This window comes from Entelurus aequoreus, linkage group LG19, assembly GCF_033978785.1.
Source record: "Entelurus aequoreus isolate RoL-2023_Sb linkage group LG19, RoL_Eaeq_v1.1, whole genome shotgun sequence".
Taxonomy (NCBI): domain Eukaryota; kingdom Metazoa; phylum Chordata; class Actinopteri; order Syngnathiformes; family Syngnathidae; genus Entelurus; species Entelurus aequoreus.
Window position 1 is genome coordinate 6,425,808 of NC_084749.1, and position 20,542 is coordinate 6,446,349.

General features: G+C 35.9%; 1 protein-coding gene across 1 annotated transcript; it reads left to right on the top strand.

Moving 5' to 3' along the window:
• Window positions 1-2,802: 2,802 nt before the first annotated feature.
• use1 (unconventional SNARE in the ER 1 homolog (S. cerevisiae)) lies at window positions 2,803-20,229 on the top strand. The gene is made up of 8 exons (XM_062027464.1): window positions 2,803-2,977; window positions 3,507-3,556; window positions 3,675-3,753; window positions 12,754-12,906; window positions 16,307-16,322; window positions 16,415-16,436; window positions 16,523-16,685; window positions 19,869-20,229. The coding sequence occupies exons 1-8, from the start codon at window positions 2,879-2,881 to the stop codon at window positions 20,049-20,051; spliced, it is 765 nt and encodes a 254-aa protein (XP_061883448.1). The 5' UTR covers window positions 2,803-2,878; the 3' UTR covers window positions 20,052-20,229.
• The last annotated feature ends 313 nt before the right edge of the window (window positions 20,230-20,542 follow it).

Consider the following 20,542-nt stretch of genomic DNA (forward strand, 5'->3'; position numbering starts at 1 on the left):
TTAGCATGCTAACATTAGCAAGCTAGCTTTTGTAGCTCATTTTGGCAGACAGACACACACATAAGAATTGTATATTTTGTTACTTGACGCTATCTGGCCAGTGTGCTAACTGTTAGCGTTTCAGTTTGGCATCAGCTTTACCACCAAAATTGTATTTTCTAGTTCATAAACTTTTCCGAGCAGAAAACGGCCCCTATCTTGAAAAGAACTGCTTGGAAAACAAATATCCAGCTCAGCCAGGATGGGAACAACATGCAACATGGAGGTAGGTACAGTGTTTGTGATTGGGGCAAATGATACTGAAGCATTGATATCTTATGGATAAAGATATCCACCAGAGTGGCACCTTTTATATTTTGTGCCCAGCTATTAGTTTGCAAATAATGAAGTGTTTTGTTTTATTATTATTTCTATCTCCCGGTTTTCTTTTTTAAACCAGCAGATGGCGATAATATGAAACACCAACAGTATCAGTCAATACAGCCAGTGATTGTGCCACACACTCACTTTATACAATGTATCGCCCTGGGTATTCAGATTTAACTCTCTGTATAAACATGATAATGATGTTTTTTTTTTTCATCAATCAAAAATAAATAAGTTCATCAGAAAATAATATGCTTCATTTTTTTTTTTTTTACATTTAGTTACGGTGCAGATGTATTCCAAAATGTGAATATTTATGTACATCTTATTTGGTAATTTTTTATTATTTCTAATATTTTTGCAAACATTTAAAACCACTGACGTTATCTGTTTGCGTGCTAAAGTTATCCTGTTTCAGCTCATTTTGCAGCTTTATGCCTAAGAGTCATGTTTTGCTGCTTGACGCATGTTTATTTTAACATGCTAACTTAAGCATGTTGAGGTTAGCGTGATTTGTCCTAATTCCAAAACAAGGCTGCAACATAACAAAATGTGTAAAAATTTGCCAAAATGTCTTGATGTTTTTCTAACCAAATAATACATTCTAATGTAATATTAAGTTTTGTTATAAGCTTTTTTTGATTTTGAGGTTTATTAAATACCAGTGGCGGGCCGTGCGTTTCCCACCTAGGCCTTAAGTGATGTCCGACTTTATTAAATACCAGGCTCCTCATCACCACTTCAAGATGGCGGCCCAATTTCTTGCGTCACAGCAGCCAATGCTGCGTCTACTTATAAGATGTCTATGCATGCAAGTATATGTTAACTTTATTTTTGTTACAAAACCCATGTAAATTGGAGGGGAACATATTTTTGTTCTGGTTTGGTCACATTGTTGGGGGGACAATTAATATGTGACGGACTAAAGGAAGCAGCATGAGACGGCAAGTATTTGATAAAAGAGGTTAATAAGAGTCTCGGCTTGAAATATAAAAGAGGTTAATAAGAGTCTCGGCTTGAAAATAAACTTTATTCCCTCGGAGTTTGTGAGTCCAATGAGGTATGATTCTCTCTGATGTGTGTGAAATCAATGTGTTTTCTTTTATTTGATGTCAGACTAATTGTAAGTTCTGTTTTTCTTATTTATTACTTATGGCGGCATTATTTTGGCGTCGTTAACGTGGGAGAAAAACGAACTTGAGCCTTGATTAAGACCTCGGGGGGAGTAACATTTTGATTATTATTATTATTTCTCCATTATTTCTAAATGTTGCAGTTTATAAATAAAGGTTTATAACATTTAAAATTTTTAAAAAGCCCGCCTTCCTCTGACGTCATAACACCGCGACGCACTGCAGTCTGTCAACATGACGTCGTAACACCGCGACGGTCTGCCGTCTGTCAACATGACGTTTTTTTATTTGATATTCTTTTTTTCCACTTTTTATTTGTATTTTTATTTTTATTGAACAACAAACATACATTTATAATGCACACAAAAGTCAAGGCACTTTCAACATAACCAACGATCTACACACATCGGGTTGCGAAACATGTCAAGGAAAGAAAACAAACGCAGAGAGTATTAAATATTAATAAATAAGGAGAGAAAAAGTCAACTTTTCACACATTTTCATTTTTACAATTTTTTTTATAACCCTTTATTTATAAATTTCAACATTTACAAACAGCTTAAAATAATAATCCAACTAAATACAAAAACAGTACAAAGCAGCGCCAAGGTGTTGTAAATTCAAAGTAACTAAAATAGAATACTATATATATATATTTATAATAAACATAGTGCAAAGCCATAGGCTCACTCAATTTCAGTAAATAACTCAAATTTGGAACACAGCATCATCGTTTTCACAGTTTTTTGGTTGTTAGAGGTAGAGAGTGTTTTAATGTAGAGTTCTAATTCTTTTTTTAAAGGCACAAAAAACAGGTCGGGTATTGAGAAACTTACATTTATGAATATAAAACTTAGCCAATAGTATCATGAGGTTGCAAAGGAAAAATTCCTTTTCAAATTTTTTTTTCATACAGTGTAAAACCAAATATCACATCTTCAAGACAAAGCACAAATTTGTCATGAATATTGTCCAAGATGAAGCCATTCTTATTTATTAGTACTGACGTCAATATTTGGCGTCGTTGTTAACGAGAAGAAGGCGTGGCTGAAATAAATGTCTGTGGGAGAAAAACGAACAACTTGAGCCTTGATTAAGACATCGGAGTGAGTAACATTTTCATTATTATTATTATTTCTCCATTGTTTCTAAATGTTGCAGTTTATAAATAAAGGTTTATAAAATAAAATAAATAAATACATTTAAAAAAGCCCGCCTTTTTCTGACGTAACACCGCGACGGTCTGCCGTCTTGTCAACATGACGTCGTAACACCGCGACGCCCTGCCGTCTTGTCAACATGACGTCGTAACACCGCGACGCACTGCCGTCTCGTCAACATGACGTTGTAACACCGCGACGCTCTGCCGTCTTGTCAACATGACGTCCAGACTGGAGATCAATTTTGTCCGGTTATTGTCTCGCTGTGAGTGCATAGCTTCTGATAAACGCGCTGAGGCGGAGTGGAGGCTGGAGAAGGTGAGATAGAACTACAATGGCCGCAGATAAACATGTCTTGTGTTCCATTGCCGTAAGCGAGAGTCGGCATGAGTTGTGTTAGCTTTGGTGCTGAGCCACGTCGACATGGAAGTTATCTTTCTTATTATTTATCTTTTTATTAGCTCTTACGTCATGTCTAATATTCCCACTTAGCATGGTCATTGTGAGCATTCTACTAGAGCGAGCCAGCATGGTGAAAGAGCCACATTGGACCAAAAATACAAATGTAAACCTATAATTATAGACTTGTCTCTTTGTGATGTTAAGTTCCTGTTATAAGATGTTATACAGTATATGCATTGAGCAGTGGTAGTTCTAACAGCGAGGAGGGTTTGTGTCATATTTGTCCTCCTACAGGAACATTAAAACAACAAATATGTTTTTCCATTTTGGTAAAAGCTCCAAGGAGCCACTAGGGCGGTGCTAAAGAGACCCTTGTTCTAGAACTACTGAAATCTACTATTATAATATATTTCGTGCATTGGTAAAAGTTATGTCTGTCTTCTAGTATGTTGGTGCTTTGGAAGAGATGTTGGTGGCCCTGAGGAAAAGCATAAGGTAACAAACACCATAACAGAAATAATGAAGCATGCAACACACAACATCTGGTTTTGCATGACATACTGATATCGTCTTCCCTGTTATTTCATTTCATTTCTGATTTGGTTTGTTCCAGCAAACCCACAGCAGAAGTCCTGACGGAGTACACAAGAAAGGTGGACTTTCTCAAAGGCCTTCTAGAAGCAGAGAAGCTGGTCAGTTGCAAATCTAAGGCAGTGTTTTTCAACCACTGATACAATCTGGTGTGCCGTGGGAGATGATCTAATTTCACCTATTTGGGTTAAAAATGATTTTTGCAAAGCAGTAATTATAGTCTGCAAATGATGTGTTGTTGTTGAGTGAGTGTCGGTGCTGTCTAGAGATCGGCAGAGTAATAATAATAATAATAACCGTGTAATACTCTTCCATATCAGTAGGTGGCAGCCGGTAGCTAATTGCTTTGTAGATGTCGGAAACAGCGGGAGGCAGCGTGCAGGTAAAAAGGTATTTAATGCTTAAACTAAAAATAAACAAAAGGTGAGTGTCCCTAAGAAAAGGCATTGAAGCTTAGGGAAGGCTATGCAGAACGAAACTAAAACTGAACTGGCTACAAAGTAAACAAAAACAGAATGCTGGACAACAGCAAAGACTTACTGTGGAGCAAAGATGGCGTCCACAATGTACATCCGAACATGACACGACAATTGACAATGTCCCCATGAAAAAGGATAAAAACAAAGTAAATATCGGTCAAAGGAAGACATTATAATTGCTACAGGAAAATACCAAAAAAAGAGAAAAAGCCACCAAAATAGGAGCGCAAGACAAGAAGTAAAACACTACACACGGGAAAACAGCAAAAAAGTCCAAATAAGTCAGGGTGTGATGTGACAGGTGGTGACAGTACATCTACTTTGAGACAAGAGCTATAGTGATGCATGCTTGGTTATGCTTTAAAGTCATATCCAACAATTGCGACGACGACTTTTTACTGTCAACTGAGTTTAGTTTTTAATGATTTCTGCTGGTGGTGTGCCTCCACATTTTTTCAACCCAAAAAATGTGCCTTGGCTCAAAAAAGGTTGCAAAACACTGGTATAAGGCATGAGTAATAATGTCCAGTCATTTCCAAATAGGAGTAGTAACAATATATCTTACTTCAGGGCTGGCCCAAATTTTCCCACAAAGGGAAAAAATTAAAAGGCCTTTTTGATATTTTTGTATTTTAAAACCATTTTTTTTCCAACCCTCAGCTAGTGATGTCACCATATCAACTCTAACTTATAATAATAATTCACCCCTATACAATATCCTACCCTAATACCCTTACTGTGCAATATTTCCCTTCGAGTGCAATACGTCCGACACTGATTGTTATTTATTACTCCGGTACTCTTGTCTTGTTCTGTATATTGTACAGTATTTTGTATTTCTATAGTGTTTTGTATATTGTACAGTATTTTTTATTTCTATAGTGTTTTGTATATTGTGCAGGATTGCTTATTATTTTTATTGGATAGCAGTCTGTTTATTTCAATTGTTAGTTTTTTTTTTATTACCCATATTTGTTCCCACTACCGCACCTTAAGTTGGAGTCCCTAATCTCGTTATATGCAAATATAATGACAATAAAGTCCATTGTATTGTATTCTATTCTATTCTATCAGGGTTATTGTGACCAAAATGATCACGGTTATCATTATTATCGTGGTCATTTTAAATATTTAGTTTAGTTTAGTTGAGTTTATTAAGGATCCCCAATAGTCTACACCGCAGTGGAGACTATTCTTCCTGGGGTCCAGGCAAAAAACATCACCCAATCACAAAACAAAAGATTACAATGCAGTACAACATGATCAAATAATAAAATGTTGTAATACAAAAACAGCAACAACAAAAAAACCGGAAAAAAAACAATAACTTCGAGTTTACATAATAATGTTCATCCATCCATCCATTTTCTACCGCTTATTCCCTTTTGGGGTCGCGGGGGGCGCTGGAGCCTATCTCAGCTACAATCGGGCGGAAGGCGGCGTACACCCTGCACAAGTCGCCACCTCATCGCAGGGCCAACACAGATAGACAGACAACATTCACCCTCACATTCACACACTAGGGCCAATTTAGTGTTGCCAATAATAATGTTCATACCAAAGATAAAAAGAGCAATATATGAATGTACTCAAAATTTTCAAAAACGACTTATACTGAAATCCTTTAACCAAGTTTTATTTAAAAAACACCCAAAACAACACATACAAAATGTACTGTATGTATTAGGGATCATGTTTGATAAGGAATTATCGAGTTTGAGCCTATTATCGAATCCTCTTATCGAACCGATTCCTTATCGATTCTCTTATCGAGTCCAGATAGGTTGTTGTATGTGGAAAAAAACACACAATATTTGGTTTAACAAAAGCTCACTTTTATTATATAATAAAAAAATAAAATCGAATAAATAAATAAATATTGACTGTTACCCACCTAAAAAAATAAAATAAAATAAATAAATATTGACTGTTGTTACCCAAAGTATATTAAGTGGGATTTTTCAGAAAAACAAATATATACAGTAACACAAAAACAAGCTGTCTCTGTGATCACTATAGGTGTATAAATAATAATATAGTGTTAAATAAAATCAGTCCCTTGGGCACAAAACTTAAAATAATACAGCTCTCCAAAAAGTGCACTTCTGCTGCTATTGGAACATAACTGTTTGTTATGATGCTTTGACATTTTTGCACTTTATTTCTTTATTGAAAGAAAATTCTATGAAGAGAAAAGTTGTTTGCAAATGTGGTTACAATGCTAAAAAATGAAAAGTTAAAGCTAAAAAAAGAAATACACTTTATTGAGTTAACATTATTTCTTTATAGGGGGAAAAATGTTATGAGTGAGAGAATATAACAACTACACTACCCAGCATGCAACGGGAATTACAAGCATGCGCGGTAGCCCCGAAAAGTGTTGCATGTTGCCACGCTGTGAAAGTAAACGTCAAGAACTCAGCCAACACGCCTCGTCTGCATTATTTATAATTAGACAGACAACACATATACAGTGTGATTTTGTAACGTTTACAAGGAAAGAAAAACAAAAGTTGAAAAAGGGAGATGTGTTGTATATATATGTATGTGCTGCGGTTGTTTTAAGAACGTTGCGACAGCTGCCGTAAAGGAAGTGCGTTGCTAGCCTGGTTGCTATGTTTCCGGTTGGTCGTAAAAGTGTTTGTCATGTGTTTCACCCTGCTCAAATCTCTCAGTAAAGTTATTCGATGGATGATAGCTTTTGTTTTGAACTTTATTACACCTTGGAGCGCTTTTTCCCGTCCATTGTTTTCCTGCTTTCGCTATCTGCGCCTAATGACTGAGCTACGTGACGCCATTTCTTGTGATGTCCCACGGAGCATTTCTGGTCGGGACGGGATTCGAATAAAGAATCAACTCTTTTCCTTTACTATAGTGGTCTCGATAACGGGTACCGGTTCTCAAAAAGGGATTCGAGTCCGAGGACTCGGTTCTTTTCTTATCAAACAAACCGGGAAAACCGGTTTCGAGTATCATCCCTAGTATGTATGTACCTCAAGTAGAAAGCTGATTGTGCATATAAAAGCAACACAAGCATTATAAACAAAGTAATATGGCAGAAACAAAATAATACTAAAATAAATAAAAATAAATGGCACCTTATGGATGTAAGACGTAACTGCACTTTTTGTCCATATATATGAAAAATAGTGTTGGTATATGAGGTCTAGTCTTGTACATAGGACTGCACGATTATGGACAAAATAATAATTACGATTATTTCTATTAATATTGAAATCATGATTATTCAAAACTAGAGATGTCCGAAAATATCGGTCTGCCGATATTATCGGCCGATAAATGCGTTAAAATGTAATATCGGAAATTATCAGTATCGTTTTTTTGGATTTTTTTTTGGTGTTTTTTTAATTAAATCCACATAAAAAACACAAGATACACTTACAATTAGTGCACCAACCCAAAAAACCTCCCTCCCCCATTTACATTCATTCACACAAAAGGGTTGTTTCTTTCTGTTATTAATATTCTGCTTCCTACATTATATATCAATATATATCAATACAGTCTGCAAGGGATACAGTCCGTAAGCACACATGATTGTGCGTGCTGCTGCTCCACTAATAGTACTAACCTTTAACACTTCATTTTACTCATTTTCATTAATTACTAGTTTCTATGTAACTGTTTTTATATTGTTTTACTTTCTTTTTTATTCAAGAAAATGTTTTTAATTTATTTATCTTATTTGATTTGATTTATTTAAAAAAAAAAGTACCTTATCTTCACCATACCTGGTTGTCCAAATTAGGCATAATAATGTGTTAATTCCACGACTGTAAAAATCGGTTGATATCGGTATCGGTAATTAAAGAGTTGGACAATATCGGATATCGGCAAAAAGCCATTATCGGACATCCCTATTCAAAACTCTTTTTTCTTAACTTTCAATGCTTGAATCTCTACATCAACTTCAATTTTAGAAAAACAAAAATGTCATTCAAATAATGTGGAGGGCCAGATTTGGCCCTCAGGCCTTGAGTTTGACACCTGTGATGTGCATCAATAATATGATGTGGCTGGACAGGACAGATGACCATCCATGCATCCGTTTTCTACCGCTTGTCTCTTTTGGGGTCGCGGGGGGTGCTGGAGCCTATCTCAGCTGCATTCGGGCGGAAGGCGGGGTACACCTTGGACAAGTCGCCACCTCATCGCAGAGGACAGATGACATTTTTTGTATTTATTTATTTATTTATTACATTTTGTAATAGATTTTTTTTAATTGGTTAGGAATCGTTACAAATAAGGATCACAAATTATTAAAAAAAAAAAGTTTTGACACTCTTATTTTCATGCGTTTTTAGCAATAGTGTTAGGTTAGAAAGTGAAGTATATGCGTACACACCAATGTGCAGTGTTTGCCACACCACCACAATGAAACTCCAACTGCCACAGAAAGATATGGCATCTACTTTTTCATCTTTCACATATACATTATAGGGCACAGGTGTCAAACTCAAGGCCCGGGGGCCAAATCGGGCCCCGCCACATTATTTTATGTGGCCAGGAAATAATATGCGTTAATAAAATGCTTAATGTTTTCTTACTAAATATATTTATTTCCCTTTTGACATTAAAAATCATGTACTGCATGCAATTGCAAATCTTTTAAAATTCAATATTATCACAAACAAAATATTCTATTATGTGTTCCAAAAATATTTGTTGTTAAAATAAAAATAAATACTGTACTTAAATATCTGCTTGACTTATAAGTTAAAGTAGCAATGATTGTCACACACACACGAGGTGTGGCGAAAGTATTCTCTGCATTTGACCCATCACCCTTGATCACCCCCTGGGAGGTGAGGGGAGCAGTGAGCAGCAGCGGTTTGTTTTTGGTGATTTAACCCCCAATTCCAAGCCTTGATGCTGAGTGCCAAGTGGGGAGGTAATGGCTCCCATTTTTATAGTCCTTGGTATGATTTCAAAACAAATTATCAATCAAATTGTAAAATGGAGGTAGCTAGCAGACTTAACGCCTTTTTCACCAGCATAGCTGCAACTCTTGTCAACAAGCTGTCCCACCACTCTGGTCGCTTTGGTGTAGAACACATTAAAGCCTTCTACAGAAAGCTAGGAGTATCCAACAATGATTTCAAATTAGAAATGGTCACAGCTGATGAGGTGTTTAAAAAATTGAGCGCGCTCCACCCTAACAAGGCCACCGGCCTTGATAATATTCCCTCCAGATTCCTCAGGGACTCTGCCTCCATCATTGCCCCGATCATCACGCACATAATAAACCTATCAATTACACAAGGCCAAGTACCAAAAGATTTTAAGATAGCAAGAGTAACTCCCCTCTTTAAAAAAGGAAGCAAATTGGAACCTGGCAACTACCGACCTGTTTCTATTCTCAGCTCCATTTCGAAAGTAATGGAGAAAATAGTTTATGAACAGGTCGATAGTTACCTTGCCACTAATAAACTCATGTACAAATTCCAATCCGGCTTCAGAACTAACCACTCCACTGACACATGCCTTCTCTATCTGACCGACCACATCAAACATGAGGTGGACGCGGGCAAATACTGCGGCATGGTCATGCTGGACCTTCAGAAGGCCTTTGACACCGTTAACCACGCTATACTGTTGGATAAGCTCAGAGCAATCGGATTTAACAAAACCTCTTGGAGCTGGATGCAGTCTTACTTGGAGGGGAGGGAGCAGGTGGTAGAGGTGAACGGCACCGTGTCCCCCCCCCTCTCGGTGAGCTGTGGAGTCCCCCAAGGCAGTATATTGGGACCTTTACTGTTCCTAATATACATAAACGACATGTCATCGGCATGGGACTGTGAATTGTTTTTGTTTGCGGATGACTCTGCCTTGCTGGTATCCGGCAAGGACAAGTCACAGGTGGAGAAAATCCTCAGTGCTGAGCTCTGTAGAACCTGCACCTGGCTCGCTGACAACAAGCTATCCATCCACTTGGGTAAAACAGAATCCATCCTGTTTGGGTCCCACATCAAACTTAAGAGAGTCAATCACTTCACCATAAAAGTAGGTGACAGTGTCATCACCAGGAAAGATGAGGTCACCTACCTAGGTTCCATTCTAGAGGCTAACCTTTCCTGTGATAAAATGGCAACCAAGGTAATCAAAAAGGTTAACCAACGAACGAGATTTCTCTACAGAATTTCCTCTCTGGTCAACAAAAGCACCTTGAGGATTCTGGCGGGAACTCTCGTTCAACCCTTTTTCGATTACGCATGCACCTCCTGGTACCCTAGCACCTCCAAAACCCTCAAATCTAAACTCCAAACATGTCAGAACAAGCTAGTCAGGTTACTTCTAGACCTCCACCCCAGATCCCACCTCACTCCTACCCACTTCTCTAAAGTGGGCTGGCTCAAGGTGGAGGACAGAGTTAAACAACTTGCACTGAGCCTAGTCTATAAAATCCGCTACACCTCCCTGATACCGAAGTACATGTCAAACTACTTCCTTAACGTAAATGACCGCCATAACCACAACACCAGGGGGTGCTCCACTAACCACGTTAAACCCAGATTCCGAACTAACAAAGGTCTTAACTCATTCTCTTTCTATGCCACATCAATGTGGAATGCGCTCCCAACAGGTATAAAAGAAAGGGCATCTCTATCCTCCTTCAAAACCGCTATAAAAGTTCACCTCCAGGCAGCTACAACCCTAAACTAACACCCTCCCCGGATTGCTAATAATCAAATGTAAACAATCAAATGCAGATTCTTTTTCTTATGCCTTCTGATCTCTCTCTCTCTCTCTCTCTCTCTCTCTCTCTCTCTCTCTCTCTCTCTCTCTATGTCCACTACTTGATGTCCATATCCCCACCCCACCCCCCCTCCACACTCCTGATTGTAAATAATGTAAATAATTCAATGTGATTTTCTTGTGTGATGACTGTATTATGATGATAGTATATATGATAGTATATATCTGTATCATGAATCAATTTAAGTGGACCCCGACTTAAACAAGTTGAAAAACTTATTCGGGTGTTACCATTTAGTGGTCAATTGTACGGAATATGTACTTCACTGTGCAACCTACTAATAAAAGTCTCAATCAATCAATCAAAAGACTGTAAAATTGATCAAATATTTTACGGTTAAATTCCGCCGACTGAGTTTTTTTACTGTAAAATCAACTTTTTCCCCATGTACAGTAAGACACTAAAACATTAAAAAGCTAACAAAAAAAACATTGAAAAAACAAGATTTTACAGTAAAAACAAACGAACTCTGTTGCTTGAATTTTACCGCTAAAACAGTGGTAATGTTTCTCCATTCCATTCCATTTATTCCATTTTATTATGTGCTGTAAAAAAAACACTGATTTTACTGTAAAATTCTGCTGACTGAGATGCCAGTTTTTAAAGTAAAATTTAAATATTTTTTTGCAGCTTATGTAAAAAAAAATTTGTTAATTATTATATGTATATATATATATATATATATATATGTATGTATATATATATATATATATATATGTATGTATGTATGTATGTATGTATGTATGTATGTATGTATGTATGTATGTATGTATGTATATATATATATATATATATATATATATATATATATATATATATATATATATATATATATATATACATACACACACACACACATACATATATATATATACACATTACTACCATACTTGCCAACCTTGAGACCTCCAATATCGGGGGGTGGGTTGGTCGGGGGTAGAGGTGGGGGGGGTGGTTGGGGGCGGGGGGCGTGGTTGGGGGCGTGGTTATTTACAGCTAGAATTCACCAACTCGAGTATTTCATATATATATATATATATATATATATATATATATATATATATATATATATATATATATATATATATATATATATATATAATGTATGAAATACTTGACTTTCAGTGAATTCTAGCTATATATATATATTTTTTTTTTATTTACATAAAAGAAATACTTGAATTTCAGTGTTCCGGTGGCTATCCATTAGATGGCAGTATTGTCCTGTTTAACTTCTCCGTTCATGATGAGTATATCATTTCGGCCACCGTGTTCAATGGAGAAGTCTGTTCTACATATTTACAGGCGACATACACCTTCCCCTTCGAACGTCTCCTTGTTGTGTGCGCAGTTGTGCACTCTACTCTCTAAAAGCCCTAGATGTACAGACGTCATTGGGCAGGCAAGCTGTTTATATTGTGGGAAAGCGGACGTGAGAACAGGCTGTCCCCACTCAGTCTCAGGTCCGCGTTGAGCTGGAGGGGGCGTGGCCTCCAGCTCCGGCTGAATACCGGGAGTTTGTCGGGAGACAATCTCTGCCGGGAGGTTGTCGGGAGAGGCGCTGAATACCGGGATTCTCCCGCTAAAAACAGGAGGGTTGGCAAGTATGATTACTACCTACCTATCTAACTAGCTAACTGGGGCAACCATAACTGCGATGTGGCCCTCAATGAAAAGCAGTTTGACAGCCCTGATACAGGGCAACTATCTGTACGGCTTGTCATTCCAACTCTGTACAGCAGATGGCGCCACCACTCTGTGCAAAGACGTGTACATTCCTTGAATAGTCCAGATGTACTGTGCAGTCAATTGGAACCACACATTTCATTTGTTTCCCTTCCCAGTCGTCCCCGACAGAAAAGGCTCTCGCCAACCAATTCCTGGCTCCCGGGCGAACGCCGACCATCGCCCAGGAGAGGATGCCGGTCACTAAGACGGTCCACATGCAGACCAAGGCTCGATGTACCGGACAGATGAGGGACCAGCTGCTCGGCACGGTAAGGAATATGCGACTAGACGTGATATTTAAGAAGCTGTGCTCCACATGACAATTGCCACGGAAGTTCAGAACTTGGTGAGGGTGATATCAGCAGCAAAAAACAAAACAAGTATCGAATGATATCAGCCTGCTTGTAAAATGTCCGATACAAGCAGGCCTGTGTAGTTTTGCAAAACTGGACAGCCAGTTAACATCGAAATGTCCTCCAATAAGCACATCATTACTTCTATTTTACTCAAGTCTTTTACAAAAAGTAAACAGGAGCTAGCAGCTACACAACAGCTAAGCACAAAATAGCACACAAGCTAGTCATACGTAATAATTATTAAACAATATTGCAGTGTAAAAGTTGACATTTGTCAATATAAACAAGTATCAAATGGTTATAGTTGCATATTACTTACATATACAAAGTCTCCAAGGCAGAAGCGTAGTAGAAAGTATCCAGTAACAAACGTGTCTGCGTCATTCAGCCTACTGCGTTATGAGCTTCATGAATTATTGTAGATATAAAAAAAATGTTCCACTCCACTTTAACTTGAAGACCGCATAAGTCCTTTCCAGACGGTTAATAGGCTAGCAGCTACACAACAGCTAAGCACACAAGCTAGTTATACGTAATAATTATTAAACAATATTGCAGTGTAAAACAGCACATTTGTCAATATAAACAAGTGTCAAATAACGATAGTTGCATATTACTTACACATACAAAGTCTCCAAGGCAGAAGCGTAGTAGAAAGTATCCAGTAACAAACGTGTCTGCATCATTCAACCTTCTGCGTTATGAGCTTCATGAATTATTGTAGGTACAAAAAAATGTTTCCACTCCACTTTAACTTGAAGACCGCATAAGTCCTTTCCAGACGTTTACTAGGCTAGCAGCTACACAACAGCTAAGCACACAATAGCAGACAAGCTAGTCATACGTAATAATGATTGAACAATATTGCAGTGTAAAAGTTGACATTTGTCAATATAAACAAGTATCAAATGGTTATAGTTGCATATTACTTACACATACAAAGTATCCAAGGCAGAAGCGTAGTCGAAAGTATCCAGTAACAAACGTGTCTGCATCATTCAACCTTCTGCGTTACGAGCTTCATGAATTATTGTAGGTACAAAAAAATGTTTCCACTCCACTTTAACTTGAAGACCGCATAAGTCCTTTCCAGACGGTTACTAGGCTAGCAGCTACACAACAGCTAAGCACACAATAGCAGACAAGCTAGTCATACGTAATAATGATTGAACAATATTGCCGTGTAAAACAGCACATTTGTCAATATAAACAAGTGTCAAATAACGATAGTTGCACATTACAGAAGATGCATAGGCAGAAGCGTGTTTGAAAGTATCCAGTAACAAACGTGTCCACATCGTTCAACTTACTGCGCCATGAGCTTAATGTAATGAGTTATTGTGGCCTCTAGGTGTTGCAATAAAAAACAGCAATTACCACTCCACTTCAATTTAAATGTCATAAGTCCATTCCAGATGGTTAATACTAAATAGTTGAGTGTTTTTCACACCTGCCATATAATTATTTGACTCATTTCACTCGATCAAACCTTTTCTACAAAATAATGATATCGTAACCGATCACTATCGTATCAACCAATTCTCAAAGCTCCAATATTGGTAACCTATCGAATATGATCAAGTATCAATATTGATGTATTAAATAGGGTTGTCTATTTATTACAACAATTGGGAATATTATTGATGATACATATACAAATGTAACAATTACTATAATTTATGATGTATATGTGAAGACATACAGTATTTTTAGAGAGAAAAAAAGTCTTGTTTGAATTAAAATATGGAGGAAAAATATTTCTTGCTGTTTGAGTTATTTAAAAAAAAAGTGGACAATCCCATTTTGTTTAACATAATAGTAGCGCATTATAAATAGTACAGATAACTGCTTAGAGAGTACAACACTCCCACGTGTCATGTACACTAACGACTTTAATTAACTGTTGGAAAGTTCTGAAATAAGGACGACAAAACATTTAATTTGCTTAAAAACAAGGGAAATAGATGTAAAATATCATAAAATGTACAAAAAAATGTGTTTAAAGCAGGGGTGTCAATCTGGTTTTCATTATAATAATAATAATAGATTTTATTTGTAAAAAGCACTTTCCATTGAGCAAACAACCTCAAAGTGAGACAGTGTATTAAAAAATAAATAAAAAGATAATAAAAAATAAAATAAAATAAAAACGAGAACTAGCACTCATATATCTACAAAAAGGCTTTTTTAGATATTCTGTCAAAATAGAAAGTTGACAACATTTAGAAATAAATAGACGCACGGTCATTCCAGGCCCCATAAAATGATGTGGCCCCCGGGGCCTTGAGGTCGACACATGTCAGGGTTTCCCACACATTCATTTATTTGTGGCGGCCCGCCACGAAAGAATTACGTCCGCCACAAAGAAATAAAAAAATAATTTTTAATTTTTTAAATTTTTTTTTGTCCTCTCCAGCTTCTCAGGCAAATCATATAGTTGATGTAGATGCCCATATCGGCTGTTCAGATTTACTTCACAAAAGAGAAGTGTAGGATTCTTCTCTTGTTGCCTTATTTGTATTTGACTTTATTAAATGTATTTCTATTAGAAACACAACATGTGTATATAACAAAGGGTGCAAAGTCTGCAGGCAGTAGGAAACACATGGTTAAGTGTAGGGAGTAAAACTGATGGCAGTCTAAAGTTCAAGATTTTCGGAGCTCTTTGTTCAGTGGATCAGATGTTTGATGAAGCTCTGTGTCTATCTACCACCACTACTGTTTTCTGTTTATTTGTTACTGACTGTGGCAGGACACCTCTGCCTCTGTTTCACTTTATGTTGCTGGTAAATAATATGCTTGTAGTAGTAGGCTAAAGTTACATTATTTAGTGAGGGGCAGAGCTTAATGAGACATTTTAGCTTTTATATTTTATAAGATATATTTTTTGTAAGAACCACAATTAATAAATATATTTCAGTGAATAACTTATTGTTCAAATCTGTATATAAATATGTACATAAAGTGTTGTAATTATATTGTAAAATGGATGGATGGACGTTTAAAACAAAACTGTTATTATTAATTAGTAAGTATACATTTTTTGAGCCTTTTTAGAGAAAATCAAATCATTGTAGTAAATTATGCAAATTACTCGATGATGTCATGGTGACCACGCCCATAGCCACGCCCCCACCGCCACAGGTATCTTGGCAGTTTATGGGAAACACTGCATGTGGTTTTAAGTCTCAGCAGTAGGATTTTTTTTAATGATTATTTAAAAAGTCAACGTAAAGGTGGTCAGTGAGAGTGTTAGCAAATAATAAAAAGTTGTATTGTAACAATAATTGTACACATGTGTTTGTCATGACAGGATTTGTCCAGCAAAGGTAAGAAGTAGCACAGCTTCATCATTCCTTATTTATCACGTTGCAGCTTTAAAGTGACTTTGTCTTCTCCTCTTTTCCCCCAACTTGTGCAGAAACAGACCTGCGCAACAGAAGGTAAAGCACTTTTTGGCAAATGAATCAATGTTATATTAATTATGACTAATGACGCGGTCCTGGTCATGGTCCTGGTCCTGGTCCAGAGGTCTGCCGCTGGACGAGCATCAGTCAGCCGCCGAGCTGGACGCCATCTTGGCGCACCAGCACAACCTGCAGGAGAAGATCGCCGAGGACATGCTGAACCTGGCCAGGAACCTGAAGAACAACACTCTGGCTGCACAGAGCATCATCAAGCAGGACAACCAGGTTGTTGTTTGACACGTTTGTCCACTGGGGGGCGCCACATTCCTTACATTGGAATCACAGAAATCTTAACTCCTTTTTGTCTCTCCCATGACATCTTTAAGTTGCATGTTTTTATACCTTTTATATATTTTTATTTTAATCCAATCCACTTCATTTATAGAGCACATTTAAACAACAACAATGTTTCCAATGTGCTGCACAAAAATATTAAAAACAAGATTCAAATAGCTCCATCAATGACTGAATAAAAACAAAATAAATACATTTAAAACCAATATTAAAAAAAATATGATTAAAAACTCATTTATTTTTTATTATTTTATATTACTTTTTCTTACTGACCAATTAGCTTTTTTAATGTATTATTGTATTTATTTATTTTAATTTTATTTTATTTATGTATAGAAAAACACTTTTAAAAAATACATTTTTAACAATCGGGCCAATTCAGCAACATTGATCAGCAAAATAATTCAGATTTTTTTTTCCCCCAACAGACAACTTGTTGCTAGGCAGAATAAGAAGTTTGTATTAGGCCTGTGAAGTTAACTCTTTATTTTTCAATAGAATCAAAAAGGAATATGGGGACAAATCAAACAAATGTTTATAAACAATTGAAAATGAAGTTCTGCACATTAGGAATGTTGCAATCTGGTTTTATTTTGCCAATATTGATCAAACCGCCATCACATTTATTAATTGTGAATCTTTAAATGTGTTTATAGTGAGTGCACAGTGTAACAATGTCAACACAATATTTAAAGTATCTTTTATCACATACAATTGTTTGATCAAAACAAATTAAATAGTACACAATAACTAAACAAAAGTAAAAACTACAATCAACTACTCTTTTAAATACTTTGGTCCCCCTGTTTCAAAAAAAAAAGAAAAAAGGTAAACATTGACACAAATGACCAAAAACAGATTATAAAATTATATTTTAATGTCATCAAACAGGATTTTTTTGGGTAAAAAATAATATATAACTTATTTTTCAAATGTGTTATGACAGAATTTAAGAGGATCCTAATGGTAAAAAAAAAATCTATATATTTGTTTTGATAATGAAAAATATCCAAATGTCCGCCGCATGCTTTGATTTGTCAGTGTGGCAAAAAAAAGGTCTTAAAAGTTGCAAGTGATAAACGCACATTTAGTCAAAAGAAATGTAAAACTGCATTAATAAACATGAATTAAAATGCATCAATAATCCATTTTAATGGAATGGTGAGATGCCCAAAGAGTCCCACCTCTAGTAAGACTGTTTGAATAAAGGACAATAAAACACTGTCCTTTCATTTAGTGATTCTTTGGTGTACCACTAGATGGAGCCGGCGTACCACTGGTGGTACCTGTACCACAGTTTGAGAATCCCTGGTCTAGATATTTCAGTGTTTAAAGTTAAAAAAAAAACAATGTATGACATTTTTTCAACACTTTATGAGCGGGACCCTTTTGGGTACCTCAGAATTTTAGTGTGATTTTTTTTTTTCCATCCTTCAAAAAAAGATATTGACTTAAAAATCAATGTTATGAATTATTATTCCAATTACTTCACATCAAATATTACACTTCAAAAATTTGGAGGGAATACTGTTGCATATTTCATGTTTTTGCCATAAACATAAAACATAAAAAAATACAAATTCAACAGATCTTAAAATGATATTTTAATGTCATCAAAAATGATTTTTTGGGTAAAAAAAAAATTACTTATTTTTCAAATGTGTTATGACCGAACTTAAGAGGAGCCTAATGGTAAAAAAAAAAAATCTATATATTTGTTTTGATAATGAAAAATATCCAAATGTCCGCCCTTTTGCGTATCTCAGAATTTTCCTTTTTTTTTTTTTTTTTTTTTTTTTCCAATTCTTCAAAAAATGATATTGACTTATGTTATGAATTATTGAAGGTTCCAATGACTTCACATCAAATATTACACTTTGACATTTTGGAGGGAATACTGTTGCATATTTCGTGTTTTTGCCATAAAAACAGGGTTTTCTTTGACAAAAAAGCATAAAACATAAAAAAAAATAAAAATACAATAAAAATTTCAACAAATCTTAAAATGATATTTTAATGTCATCAAACATGATTTTTTGGGTAAAAATAATCTCACTTATTTTTCAAATGTGTTATGACAGAACTTAAGAGGAGCCTAATGGTAAAAAAAGGATATATTTGTTTAGAAAATTACAAATATTTAAATGTCCAATGTATGACATTTTTTCAACACTTATGAGCGGGACCCTCTTGGGTCCCTCAGAATTTTAGTGTGTTTTCAATTTTTTTCAATTTTTTTTCCATTCTTCAAAAAAAGATATATTGACTTAAAAATCAATGTTATGAATTATTGAAGGTTCCAATGACTTCACATCAAATATTACACTTTGACATTTTGGAGGGAATACTGTTGCATATGTCATGTTTTTGCCATAAAAACAGGGTTTTCTTTGACAAAAAAGCATAAAACATAAAAAAAATTAAAAAATAAAAATTTCAACAAATCTTAAAATGATATTTTAATGTCATCAAACATAATTTTTTGGGTAAAAAAAATATCACTTATTTTTCAAATGTGTTATGACAGAACTTAAGAGGAGCCTAATGGTAAAAAAAAGGATATATTTGTTTAGAAAATGACAAATATTTAAATGTCCAATATATGACATTTTTTCAACACTTATGAGCGGGACCCTCTTGGGTCCCTCAGAATTTTAGTGTGTTTTTTATTTTTTTATTTTTTTTTCCATTCTTCAAAAAAAGATATTGACTTAAAAATCAATGTTATGAATTATTGAAGGTTCCAATGACTTCACATCAAATATTACACTTTGACATTTTGGAGGGAATACTGTTGCATATGTCGTGTTTTTGCCATAAAAACAGGGTTTTCTTTGACAAAAAAGCATAAAACATAAAAAAAAAAAATAAAATAAAAATTTCAACAAATCTTAAAATGATATTTTAATGTCATCAAACATGATTTTTTGGGTAAAAAAAAAAAAAAAAAAGACTTAATTTTCAAATGTGTTATGACAGAACTTAATGGTAAAAAAAAGGATATATTTGTTTAGAAAATGACAAATATTGAAATGTCCGCCGCGTGCTTTGATTAGTCCGTGTGACAAAAGTGTGAAGAGCCAACATTTGTAACTTCTTGTCTTCCTCCCGCAGACTCTGGGTCAGTCCATGCGTCAGGCGGACGTCAACTTGGAGAAGCTGAAGACGGAGTCTGAGCGCCTGGAGCAGCACGCCAAGAAGTCTGTCAACTGGCTGCTGTGGCTCATGCTGGTCCTGGTCTCCTTCACCTTCATCAGCATGATCCTCTTCATCAGACTCTTCCCCCGCCTCAGATGAAGGACACTTGGAGGTCATGCCTCATCGCCATCAGGTCAGCCTCCAGTCGTCACAGCAACGCTTTTTCCTTACCAAGTCTGGAACAATTCCCACTCCAACACACACACACACACACACACACACACACACACACACACACACACACACACACACACACACACACACACACACACACACATCCTGACACTAGTGTAAAGTAATGTACGTAGGTAGTCTAGTACTGGACTGCGATACTGGCTGTCTACACCTAAATAATGATGACAGCTCACATTCATTATTAACTACAACATGACAATAAAACATTTTCAAAGCAGCTTATAAAAAAAACTGTTTTATTTCTTCTTATATGACTCAATACTTGACATGTGTTAGGTCATATCAGCGCACGGAAATATTCATCCATTTATTCATTTTCTTCCGCTTATCCGAGGTGGGGTCGCGGGGGCAGCAGCCTAAGCAGAGAATCCCAGACTTCCCTCTCCCCAGCTCCT